At 38.0% G+C, this 12,814-nt stretch overlaps 2 protein-coding genes across 4 annotated transcripts in view; one reads left to right on the top strand and one right to left on the bottom strand.

Annotated features, from left to right (window-relative positions):
• Nucleotides 1-344: 344 nt before the first annotated feature.
• ZNF830 (zinc finger protein 830) lies at nt 345-11,996 on the top strand. Its single transcript, XM_061344353.1, has 10 exons — nt 345-509; nt 617-716; nt 1,769-1,889; nt 2,359-2,392; nt 3,643-3,857; nt 4,213-4,303; nt 4,969-5,032; nt 7,988-8,068; nt 9,417-9,493; nt 11,344-11,996. The coding sequence occupies exons 1-10, from the start codon at nt 388-390 to the stop codon at nt 11,525-11,527; spliced, it is 1,089 nt and encodes a 362-aa protein (XP_061200337.1). The 5' UTR covers nt 345-387; the 3' UTR covers nt 11,528-11,996.
• Nucleotides 8,074-12,814, bottom strand: part of LOC133207434 (poly(rC)-binding protein 3-like) — a 496,208-nt gene continuing 491,467 nt past the window's right edge. For all 3 annotated transcript variants that reach the window (XM_061344349.1, XM_061344343.1, XM_061344350.1), the window contains one exon: nt 8,074-8,983. In XM_061344349.1, coding sequence (XP_061200333.1) covers nt 8,919-8,983 — 65 coding nt within the window. In that variant the 3' untranslated portion in view covers nt 8,074-8,918. The remainder of the gene's footprint in view (nt 8,984-12,814) is intronic.

The raw sequence follows: 12,814 nt of genomic DNA, 5'->3' as shown, positions 1-12,814 counted from the left end.
AACACACAGTTTCTGGATCTGGGTGCATGGGATGTACTGGGGGTTCTCTGTATTTCTTTTTTTACTTATTTTGGCGGTTTTCGGGACATGTTTTAGAGAACTTATTCAGAGCCGTGGACAGCAGCTAGCTTACCGTGCCTGCCTAGTTCTGGCGGTGCTCCAAAGGCTTAACGACTGAGAAACCCGATCAAGACGGAGAATTGACAAGCTAAGCTTGTTTCCGCCCCTCCTTCTCTTTTTCCTCTTCCTCGGGGGCGTGACCAGAAGCAGAAGCTCCGCCCCCGGCCGCAGCCCCAGGGGTGGGGCTACATCTGAGCTCCGCCCACAGGCGTGCGGCGCCTGCGCCTGGGCGCGGTACCGGATCGTCACTCTAGGCGCCGGGAGAACATGGCGGCGGCCGGGGTGGGTTCGGGGCGGAAGCAGGTGAGGCAGGAGGAGCTGCGGCGCCTCATGCGCGAGAAGCAGCGGCAGAACGCGGGCAAGAAGCGGATCGAGTCGCCCTTCGCCAAATATCCTTCGCTGAAGGGGCTAAGGGGGATAGGAGGAAGGGGGAGGCCGGCGGGAGGGGCCGGGGTCTGTGCTGTAGCGCCCTGCTTCCCTTAACGGCGGCCGGCACGTACAACAGCCTAGGGCACCTGAGCTGCACGCTGTGCAACGCGCCCGTGAAGAGTGAGCTGCTGTGGCAGACACACGTCCTGGGCAAGCAGCACCGTGAGGTGAGCGGCTGCTGGCTTCCAACCCGGGCTGGGCCGCGGTGCCGGTGACCTGCCAGCCCTGGCTGCGCGTTGGCCGGGGAGGGCGGATTTCGGGTCGGTTTTTGTTGTTCAGAAGGGGGAAGGATGGGGAGGTTACACCGCGTTAACGGAGGGTCGGGGTTTGCTGCTTTTTGGGGTGTACACTGATAGCAGTTGGGTATCAGCCTGGGGAAAGCAGCGGAAAACATGCCCGATTGTTTTGTCTTGGTTTATTTTCTGGCAACCTGCGAGCCGATGGAAAGGCCAACACTTGAGAGAGTCTTCCCGTGTGTTTCAAGGCGCGAACTCTTAAAGCATGTTAACGACAGCTTTTAACTGTCACTTGTCTGCAGCTTGGAAAGGAAAGCTCCGTGGGATTGCTGTGTTACCTGTCGTCATGTTACAGCTCACACGTGGTTAAGAAAATAGACTCTTTTTTTCTTCATAATTTAGCAGTAAAGATAAAGAACTTGTAAAACAATTTGAGGCGTTTGGAACTTGGGTGCCATCTTAAATCTGACTTCAAAATAGTATTAAATTCTGCCACTGTTTCTTAGTGCAAACTGAGAGATTGCACTTAGCTTTGCAAATACTGAGTAAAAGGCCAGAAGAGCTGAAGTGTTCCTAGTTGATGGCTTGAATTTTGAGTAGATCGTTGTGGCAAGGCACAGTGGCATGTCTTTAATATTACTGCTGTGTTTTAGTTTTAAACCACTTCATGTTCCAGGACTGTAGGGTAAGGTCAGCCTTCGTGCTTTCTCCTCCAGTTCCTTACGGGTGTAAATGTCACTGATCTTAGTCTTTCCATTCTCACTTGTACAGCCTTACGGTTGCCTACAGTGGCAATTCCTCTGCACCTGTGTTGCATCTTTCAGGAGGCTGGCAGAAACATTGGTCTGTTTTGGTATCTGTGATGTGTGTTTCAGTGATTTTGTTCTAAAAGAATATTAGCTCACTCTCATAAATTGCTATAAAAGTGCTGTAGTCCAGAAGTTCCTGCTAGGAAAGCTTCATAAATTTTGTATTTGTTACAGAGAGTTGCAGAATTAAAAGGCACAAAGCAGACAGCAGCTGGTTCAGCTGCTAGCACATCATCTCATCCTGTCAAGAGAAAAACTATTGACACAGAAGATACAGAGTTAAAAAGAGTAAAAGGTAAGGACAGAAAAATACTTATCTATCCTTGCAAGAATCCAGCCATTTTACACCTTGAGTGGTTTGGATCGGTTTTAAAAGGGAAGAAGTGTGTGTTGCTGTTTCTCTGTTAGAAAACTGTACTTTTGGTAGTTTGTTACCTAGTTTTTTTCTGGGTTATTGTGACAAGTTACAGAGCTGTGAGCTTGCTCCAAACAGAACCAGAAACAGTGCAAGTCAAACAGTTGAAGCACTTGCCCAGAATTGGTGTTACTCCTTTTCAGTGAGATGAAACCACTCAAACCATGCATGAACGTTCATACTAAAGGAAAGATTTGTTTTTCTTCCCCCTTGGTCCTGTTAAACATGTTAATATATGAAATACACGAAAATGTGCTTTTGCAAACTTGCTGCTGTCGTAGGAGTCTGTCTGAGGGGTATTTGTTTAAAAAGCATGGATTGTAAGAAGTGACTCTTGGTTGTTACACAGGTACAGACGAAAAGCCACATACATCTACATCTGGGTAAGTAGATCTTACTGCATCTGAGTTTTTTGTAACTGCACCAACTGCTGCATTTGCACCCTGTTCTTCCTCTTTTCTCCTTAACCAAGGCTAAAAGTGCACATTTTCGAACATGGGTGTATATTCCTGAACATGGCAGCATCTTCCTTAGTGCAGATGAGAAAATCATGGTATTAACTCTAGAGTCTCTGACAAAACAGGAATTCTTTTACTGTCACTGTCAGACTTCTAGGATTAATAAATACGTGGTGGTATTACGCAGTTAGCTCGAATGAGAATAACTAGATTGTGGCATGCACTCTAATCTTTAATGGTAGCATGCTTCAGAAGAGATGGTAGTTTGAAATTAAGAGAAATGTGTATTTAAAGGTACGTTTAAATGGTATTCACAAAAACCAGTAACAAATATAATCATCAGATCTTTATTAAGATGTTTTTGTCACTTAAAATTCATGTAGAAGCATATCCTGAAGCTGAACTCTCACAAATATAGTAATGTATTTGATTTCAGGGTATTGGGTTAAGCATCTTACTGCCACTAGAGATTTTCCGACAGTATTTGGACATCTTTTGTGGGGTTGGTAGATGTCACACGAGGCCTGCAGGTCTCCTATATACTTCTTCACAGGATAAATATTTAACAGTTGAGAGGTTTGTTCATTATGAAACTGATCAGTATGGTTATTTTAAAATACAACCTTGAAAAATTTTTGGCTTGGAGGCTTGCAGCTATCCTAAGCAAATCTGGGTTTTCTCATTGCTGAGCCTGTGTGGCTCTTCTGAGCAGCAGCAGGTACCCAAAATAAGTAGTTGTGTTATACATGAAGGTTCATGAAGGTGTACATGACATTAGTATGATCTGTGAATTTTGTATTTAATGTGTTCACAGCTGGTACACTGATGCAGATAACTTTGAACGCAGAGATGAAATTACCTAAGCTGCCATTCTTCCAAATGCACTTTGTAATGGGATATTTTTGTCAGTGTTTCTGATACTGAATATTTAAATGCAGAAATGGAACTGAAACATGTTTTAGAATTAACCTGAGCTAGGTTAACTAGGGAACTTCACATGAAAACAACCATTATGTTCTGCCTTCAGGGAGTGGTTACATAGGTAGCTGTGCAGTTCAGGGTATTGCACAGTATTTTAAAGGTCATATTGCTTACAGATTGGATGGGCTTCAGATGCTGGACTGTGACTGATTTTTGTGAAGTTTGAAACAATTATGCTGTGTGTTCTTTGCTAGGCTGCCACCAGATTTTTTTGATGAAACAGAGCGAAACAGTGCAAGCAAACAGCTTTCAAAGACTCCAGGACCTAGTTTATTGTCAGGAAATTATGATGACGATGATGATGGTGATGAAGAGGAGGAAAAAGATCAATCAAACACATCTTCTGTTATGCATAAAACAGAAATTCCACCTCCAACTCAAGAAGCAATAGCTAATGCTCTGCCTGCAGGTAATGCTGACTGATACACTAAGTGATTCAGTGAGGAGCAGCTGTGTTTTAACTGATTTTAAAGATGATGAACTAATGTTCATTTATTTTTCCTAATTATTGCTATTGGCTGGTTAGAGTGTGTAACACTGGAAGTAGAGAAAGGACATTCTTAGCTAGTTTGTTATTGTGTGGTGTTTTCTCAGCATGCTTATTGATTTTATGTTCTAATTGTTTGAGGCTGTTGTGTTGAAATGTACCTGGCTGTTCTTCCCTTCATTCAGTAAGGTATTAATTGAAATTCCTGTCTAGTCAGGATTTTATAAAGAAGCTTGAAAAGTTGTTCTCGTTCATAGGCTTCTGTCCTTTCTTACAGACTTCTTTGACAGCAAAACTACAGCTGCTCCTATACTTTCCCATTCAGGATCCATACAGAAAGCAGAGATACAGGAGAAGGTAGTGGAAAGGTAAGCAGTCAAATGAAATATTGATAGATTTGGGACTTGTCAGTATTATTCTTCAAGGAAGTATAGACTGTGATCACTTAGAAATCTGTCATATTGTTAACTTGTGTTCAGAGTAGTGTGCATATATGTCAGCCTCTAGTGTCATTTCAGACAGGTATTTGGCACCCTAGGGGCAGGATAAGGAAGTAATGCCACATAGTGTCTGTTAGACATCTCTTCTTTACAAATTTTAACGTGGTATCTTGGAAGCTCAATGTCAACCACTGCTTTCAACTGTTTAAAGAAAATAATTTCTTTATTCTGCAGTAATGGTTCAGTGCTCACTTGAGCACTTCTTTAGACAGTGGTTTAGGGTTTTAGAAGTAGAGACTGCTGTTAAAAGGTTTGGGTGCTCAGCACAATGGAAAGAATAGTGTAGAATTTAAGCTTAAACTCTTGATTTGGCAGTGAGATTTAAACCTGTTTGTGCAGTTCCTTGCAGGTTAGGTAAGACGAAGTAGAAACAAGATTTGATGGTTGTAGGTAAAACTCGGGATATAAAAAACTTGTTCAATTTCTAGGTGCTTATATAAAAGATCATATATTTTATTCTTGACTGTTTTTAACTCTACAGTAAAGCAGGTTGTACAGTGTGAACTTGGAATAATAGTGATCAAACATTTCAGGAAAGAAAATACTGCTGAAGCTTTGCCAGAAGGTTTCTTTGATGATCCAGAAGTGGATGCAAAAGTAAGTGATCTGCTCCTTTTATACTGCTGGGTTTATTTCTGCCAGTTGTAGTAATTTTCAGAGTAGTAAAGGATGCTTTTCCTGATAATTAGTAGTACCAGAATATAAGAAAATAACAGAACTATTTAGAGTAAAATAGAATATTTCATTTGGAATGATCATCTCGTCCAACAGCCTGACCACTTCAGGTCTGACAAAAAAGTTGGACCATGTTATTAAGGGCATTGCCCAAATGCTTCTTAAATACTGACAGGCTTGGGGCATCAACCACTCTCTAGGAAGCCTGTTCCACTGTTTGACCGCCCTTTTAATAAAGAAATGCTTCCTGATGTCCAGTCTAAACTTTCCTTGGCACAGGTTTGAATGATTCTGAATTAGAAAACATGAAAAGGGACAGAGGCAGGACGGAAGAGCTTATTAAATTATTTTTGACTTAATGGCTGTTTTTTATTTGTGGCTCTTAAAATAAAACCAAGGAAATGTTATTTGTTGGTTAAAATGCTGGACTGAGGTTTGGACAATCCATCTGTTACTGTAATTTCTTTGAGTCATCCTGGGGTAAGCTTTTCAACTAGTTCGTACCTACAATTCTGCTTTAGAATTGAGGATATAAAATAGTTCTGTAATCTCCTTTGAGAGATCCTACTGAAAAGTGTTTTAAGTTACTGTGTGACTGATATTAAACATCCTTTTAGAATGAAAATAGCTAGATTGTGACATACACTGTAATCTCTTGTACTGACACACTATAGCAGTGAATTTTGTCTTCACCCCTCTTGTCTTTTACCACTATGGGCTTTTTTGATGCTAGGGAAAGAAAAGAAATGTGGGCTTTCAGTATGTTTCTCAGAAAAGCCCCACTATAAAAATCTTAACATTTTGATCAAAATCATTCACATATTACTTCAGCTTGCACAGTACCAAACAGTGAGCAAAATAAACACTGGTATATGAAATACAAACTTTTTGTTTTGTTTTGTTTATAAATATTTGCTGGCTTTCCTGCTTTCTTTATTAAAATACTAGTGTTGTAGGCTCACAGTCTTTCTTATTTTCCTTCAGTATTCCCCTTTTGTTCACACTATCTGATGCTGTATTTAAATTGGGTTGCGAGGTTGAGCCATTATTTCTGATTTGGAGACATTCCAAATAATGCTTCTTCATGTTTAATTAATATGTTCAGTTAGTCCCACTGTCCCAATAACAACCTTAGGTGTCTCTTACTTGCTTTGGCAAGATTCTTTTGGCACCACTAAGGCCCACACACTGGCATATGTGAATAGTTTTGAATAACAACATTTTGAATATTGAAATATGTAGCTGAAAAAGCTACACTTTTTTGCATACGACTAATTCGATTGTTAGATTTTACAAATAGTTTGAATACCATGAATTAGGAAGCTTGTATGGGATGGGAATGCACAGCAGGCAAAGGAGAATCTGCTTATAGCTGTGACGACACTGCTTTAGTGATCTTTGTTCCGCTTATCACCTCAGCTGCTAAATTTACAAGTGGATACATAAGCTTTTCCTTGACTTGCTTGCAGGTGCTGCTCTTAATCATCCCTTTCTAAATTTAGCTAGTATGCAGGGGAATGAAAATGTTTGTGACATTGCTTATATTGAGATGGCTGCAGTGATTCTGTGTTAGAATCATACACAAAATAATTATTTTCAGAATTAAGAGTGAGCACTTGAAAGGGAGATTGTGGGCCTGAAAAATGTTGGTTCTTCACATGAGGGATTTATAAAGCCTATAAATTCTGGATTAGATAAATATTTCAAGGAAAAAATAGTATCTTTAGTGTTTAAATTTATTGTAAGAAATACAAATAATTATGAATTACAAAAGACAACCACAATGCATAATAACAGTACATACACATATGATAGAAATAATCACAAAATGGAAAAATGAAATGATGACTATTACTTCCCAGTTCTAATTTGCTTGGAAGCCTCTAATTTATTCTATAAACTTAATTCATGCTGCTGAATTTTGTATAATCATTCAGGAACAAAACGTACCAAACTGTTGTCATGATGATGACCTATGTTTTACCAAAAGAGAGGAATGAATAAAAGAAAAAGAAAACTAATGCAAAAAAGTGGTGCCATGAATTATTCTGTTCAAACTGCTTTGTTCTCCTAGCTGTAGGATTTCTACCCAGTCCAGAGCCAGGCATAATCTGTCATCTAACGTACGTTTTATGCCACATCTTCCCAGTCTTGCACTGTGGAAGTTTTGGTTACATGGTCAGGTTATTTTATTTATTTGCTTGTACTAAAAGCACAATCTGTTTTTTATTACCTTAGTTGTAGATCTTAAACAAATTCTTACAGCTATTACTTCTTTAGTCATCTTGTATTAGTAATTTATCTACCACAAAAGAAAAAGCTTTGCATATCCTAAAAATTGGTATGTAGCTGTACTATTTCTTCTGTTAGCCCACAAAATTAGACTAGATTTCAAATACTGCCAGACTATCTAACATCATTCAGACTAGTGACTGAATCATTTTACATTTTATGTTGTGCCAAAGCCAAATAATTCACTGGGTTTTTTGGCTTGTGAGGTGTCTACTAGATACACCTCAACAGGTAGCTCACAGAAGAATTTAAGTTATTGCCTGACATAGTGAAGTAACAGATCATCAAATTAATAGACTTTGTCACTTTTGTCACCCCAGGCATTCCACACCGTCCATTCTTAGTCAAGAATTCTTTAATGTTGCAGTCAAAGATGTTACTTTAATCCAGGAGTAGAGTCAGATTTTTTTCCTTCAAAACCATTGTGCGACTGCTCTCTTTTGTTCATATGCATTTCTTGAACTGAAGTATGTCGACCAGACTTTACTGAGAACATGGTGCTATTTGTCCTATTTCTCCAGGTGTTTTACAGTGCTCCAGAGAATCACTAGACATAAATTAATAAGCCTGTTTCACGTTCCTTAGGTGCGAAAAGTTGATGCTCCAAAGGATCAGATGGACAAAGAATGGGATGAATTTCAAAAGGCAATGCGACAGGTCAACACAGTAAGTAATGGAATCTATTTTTATTGATTCTAAATACTATACACAATAAGGAAAACAACAGTTTCATGCAGCTCTGCAGAATGACTGACACCTGCATTTATCAGCTGTTGCAATGCAGTGTATGGTTAAATGCACTTTATAAATGAGCAACGGATTCCTTCTGTTTTCTACTAACGGGAAATTAAGTTGAAAAAACTTCTGATCAGGATCCAGTCATCAGTACCAAGTTACATTTGTTAAATTGTGTTTAGATAAGATAGCGTATAACTCAGATCGGTGTCCTGTATCCAGACAGGACATAATTGTGGGCTCATTTTCAGATGTAAAATATTCATATTTTAACCTTGAAAAACAGAGAACAAAACACCCCTTGTTTGTCTTTTTGAAAAAGGATCTATAAAGTGTAGGTAACCTGGGGTTTATGGTTCATTTTAATATACTGGAAAGGAACCCAAAACTTGGGTAAGTGACAAAAGATTTTGTGTGAGACACAAATTGGCCACAGGTTTTCTGTACTTTTTTTCTGTTATATTTTTTACTACTCAGCATTGCATGTAAAGTCTTCCCAGAGCAGTTTTTTATCTTCCCTTCTGTACAATATAAAACTGCCACTAAAGATATATCTGGTGTTCTCAGTCTTCCTCTAGAGCATTTGCTGATTTTTTAATTTTAATTGTAAATAACTGCTCATATGTCAACTGCTAAGAAGAGTGGTGCAATAAACCTTATCATTGCTCATTTTAAAGCGGTCAGCACTATAAACAGAGCAAATGTTCATACAAAAGCAATGGTGGATACATTTTGCTAGCATTAGCCATTCAGATAATTCTTCAGCTTAGAAGGAATCTTCTCAGTTATGCGTGGACCATTGATTGCATAGCATCTCCCAGACATTCAGATTTGAGAAAGTATATGCTGAAAAAAATAACAGGTTAGAAACACTTTGGGATCTAGTGGGAATATTTAACCAATACTTCCAATAATCATGTGTAATCAAGTCCCAAGCATTGGGATTTAACTCCTGTTTCAACCTCAGATTTTGGATGCTTGCAGTTTGTTTATGCGAGTTTCAAATCTTGGTGTATTGAAAAATCCAAAAGATTAACCCCAAAGCAGCCAAACTACTTCTAGTTTTAAGAAAAAACATTTCCATTTCAAATTAAACCAGGTAAGTTGGTTTTTTTTTCTGTAGTTGCCTCCAGAGTCTTTTGTTAAGGTGGGAGTATACATGTAGGAGATTGACATTGACTTGAGGTAGAGAGGAGAAGGGGAAGACACAGACATCTAAAAGAAACAACAGTGGAATTCAGGATGACGGTGAATTTTCTTAAATGTTTTTCTGGTTTAGATTTCAGAAGCAATAGTGGCGGAAGAGGATGAGGAGGGACGACTAGATCGTCAGATTGGAGAAATTGACGAGCAGATGTAAGTAGATCAATTTTTCCTCAAACTTTCTGTTCTCCAGCAGCAATGGATCACTATGTGACTAGAGTGATAAAAACATTTTCAATTTTAATCTTCTGTGATGCTGCCTTTCATTGATTACTTAAATATTCAAAGGACAAAGACTCCCTCAAATTGCAGAATGATACCTAATAAAATAATTTTGTTGCAAAGTTATGTAATGATTTGCACAGAGAGAGCACCCTGGAATCACTGAAAAGTACAGCAAGCAGGAGTAGGCAAATAAAATAATAGCAGGCAAATTCTTTGAACAAACTCTCCCCCTCACCTGTGTCCAGTACCATAATTTGTATTTCTCTGTGTATTCTGACTGATGTAGAATTTACGTGAATACTTTTAAAAACCAATTGGACCGCAATGAAAATTTTGATAGGTTTGTTTCTACCATCCATTTGCTCTACTGAAAGCGTGCTGTTCTGTGAACAGCTCTCCATGTTTGTAATGAAAGTTTACTTAAAAAGGTTTTATTGAATGATGCACTTCATTACAAGAAGTGTTTGTTTTTTGTTTGGGTTTTGTTGAAATGGTAGGTGTAGGGGTGGGATAAGCATGAATTTAAACTCGCAGTAACTGAAATACAGCTTAGTGGAACAGATTGTTACTATCATCATGTAGTTTGGCATGTTGATCAGCGGTGATTATGGCAGTGGTAGTGATTAAAAAGACGAATTCTGATTTTAATGAACTTGCAACAAAAAGAAGACAGTAAAAATTAAAGCAACACTTAAACAATCTGGATGGATTTACATGCTACAGATAATTAGCATATAATAACAATACCGTTGGGTTCAAACTGAACTTTGGTAGTATAGGAATGTCTTTTAACAGTGTTCATGGGGGAGGGCTTGAGCTAACCCTGGCTGCCTTTGAGCATTCATTATTCCCAATAGCTTAGGATGTTATTGTATATAGAACCAAATTCAGAAATCTGTAGAGAGTTTCAAGTTTGTTACCATAATTATTTTTCCTCAAAGTTCCAAATAGATTTTCAGAGACTCTTTTATCTTTGTTTTCTGAGTGTATTTAAATGCAGGCTATTCTGAATTAAATTCAAAATGAAGTTCAGTGACATTTATGTTTTCCTTCAGCTGTGAATGCCTGTCAGTCATTGTATTGTAGATATGCAAGGGAGCACAGGATCCAGATAATAATCTTGTTGATTCTTCTTACCAAATAGTAATGAAAAGAGGCAAAGATATATTTAAATCAGGCTACTACTACTTGGTATTTTAAATAAAAAAAACCTATTAAAGTGGTTAGAATACTTGTTATAAAACATATTTCAGGACAGAATTTTTTAAGTAAATGGAAAACTGAAAGTTGTGGATTGCATTTACTTAAAATGTTCTGTTACAGAACACCATAAGCAGATCAAGAATCTGAATACTTGTGTTGCTTTATTATTTCAGAGATGCTACCACTAAGTTACCAGAATTGATAGCAAATTGGTATCTTCCCTTTCTACCATACATGAGAACCAGAGGTGGAGCAAAGGATGGTATCTTTCCTTCTGTGGAAGTGGATGTTGGTTCTGTGCGTTTTCAAAAATGATTTGTGATGCATTGCAGTTGTTAAATACTTGGATTAAATCTCTTTGCTAGAGAATTCACCACACCTCTCCTCTCCTTTGGTCTCTTTCCACTTGATTAACACAGAGATGATGCAGTAGCACACTGGAAGCTTATTTTTCAATTGATGGGAAGCTGTGGAGCTTTTTTTATCCAAGTTAGAGGAGCAAAATCCATCACTGTGGAAATTGTTATGAACATGGAAAGGCCATAAGTGTTAATAGATGGTTTACTTTTCAACAGTGAATGTTATCGCCGTGTTGAGCTTTTGCGTAACCGCCAGGATCTGATGAAGGAGAAATTAAAGGAAGCCATGAGATTAAAAGCAACACAAGAGAAAGAGGATGAGGATATTGGTAGTGAAGATGAAGAAGAGTTGCAGGATTTGCTGTCTCAAGACTGGCGGGTGAAAGGGGCTTTGTTGTAGCATTTCTGCAACATGGTTGATATTCTTTTCATCTGTGATGGTACTTCCAGTGTTAGAAGTGAGATGCTTTTGTTAAATAATTATGTAAAGAGGACTGTGAGATGATAAACAGCCGAGTGTATTAAAAAGGAAACATTTGTGTAGATCTCCAGTGGTGTATTACTTGCTGTAAAAACTGTATATTGCAAATGTTTTACAATATAGAATGCACCTTTCCTATTATAATTAGTGGTTCCCTTCCAGAGGTATTTTAATGGGATTAATAAGTAACTGAAGAATCGTAAGGTTCTGAAAGCATTAGGTATATCTAGTAATTTTGTACAGAAGGACTTGCAATAGTGTATGTAGTTTTCCCAGGTTGGGGGCTTAGGGAAAGGAAATTATTATGCATTTATGTTACCTTAAAATTTTAAGTGCTCTTCTGTCCATTGTCCCAGCTCCCAATAAAACATGTAAATATTTTTCAGGATCTGTTACAGTTTCTCTGTTTGTTTAAGGACCAAGCTCAGAAACATTGAGCTACAGCTTCTCTACAGTATATATTCTAATGTGCCATAGCCACTGCTGTATATTTTTCCTTACAGAGTCTTGTTTTGTTCAGTGTAGCCATAGTACAGCATACCTGATATTTCTTGAACCAGAGGAATGAAAAAACATGGTGATGTATTTGCATAACTAAATGAAAGGGCAGCATAATGCCAGAAGGGAAGGTGCTGCACTGGACACTAATGAGGTAAAATTTATGTAGCTGTAAATACTGGAAATTTTCTTAAGATGTTATCTTAGGCAAGGGGAGCATCTAAAAATCATTTCTGTTCTGATAAATACAGATGATGTAAAATCAAGAACCAAAAAACTTGACAAGACCAGGAGATGGAAAGTAACTACCTTGAGCTTCGGTAAGTGTCTTTTTTTAAATGATGCATTTTTTTTTTTACTTTTGCAAATCTTGAAATATTTCAACTTTGCTGAAATTTTGAAAAAATAGGAGAAACATGGTTTGATTTTTATCAAAAAGTAGAGTGAAGATGCAGCTTAACATTTTTTTTCTGTTTAAGATTCTAGTTTTAAAACAAGTGAGGTTTTAAAGGGAGAAAACAAACCTTCTTCTTATGAGAGCATTCTAGATACTTGTCTCAAAGATGCTTATTAACCAAGCAGATAAATAGGAAAGGAACTGAGCATTAAAACAGGTCAGCTGGTTTAGTTCAGTTTAGTTCAGTATCTCTTTAGAGATCTTTAGTGGTAAGAAGCTAAAGGCAGTGAGTTTAGTTACAGTACAGGGAG

This window comes from Neopsephotus bourkii, unplaced genomic scaffold (genome assembly GCF_033783945.1).
Source record: "Neopsephotus bourkii isolate Nb327-2 ecotype Australia unplaced genomic scaffold, CSIRO-AGI_Nbou_v1 NB_207, whole genome shotgun sequence".
Lineage (NCBI taxonomy): Eukaryota > Metazoa > Chordata > Aves > Psittaciformes > Psittacidae > Neopsephotus > Neopsephotus bourkii.
The sequence above is the reverse complement of the archived record's forward strand: the minus strand, read 5'-3'. Positions and strand labels throughout refer to the sequence as shown.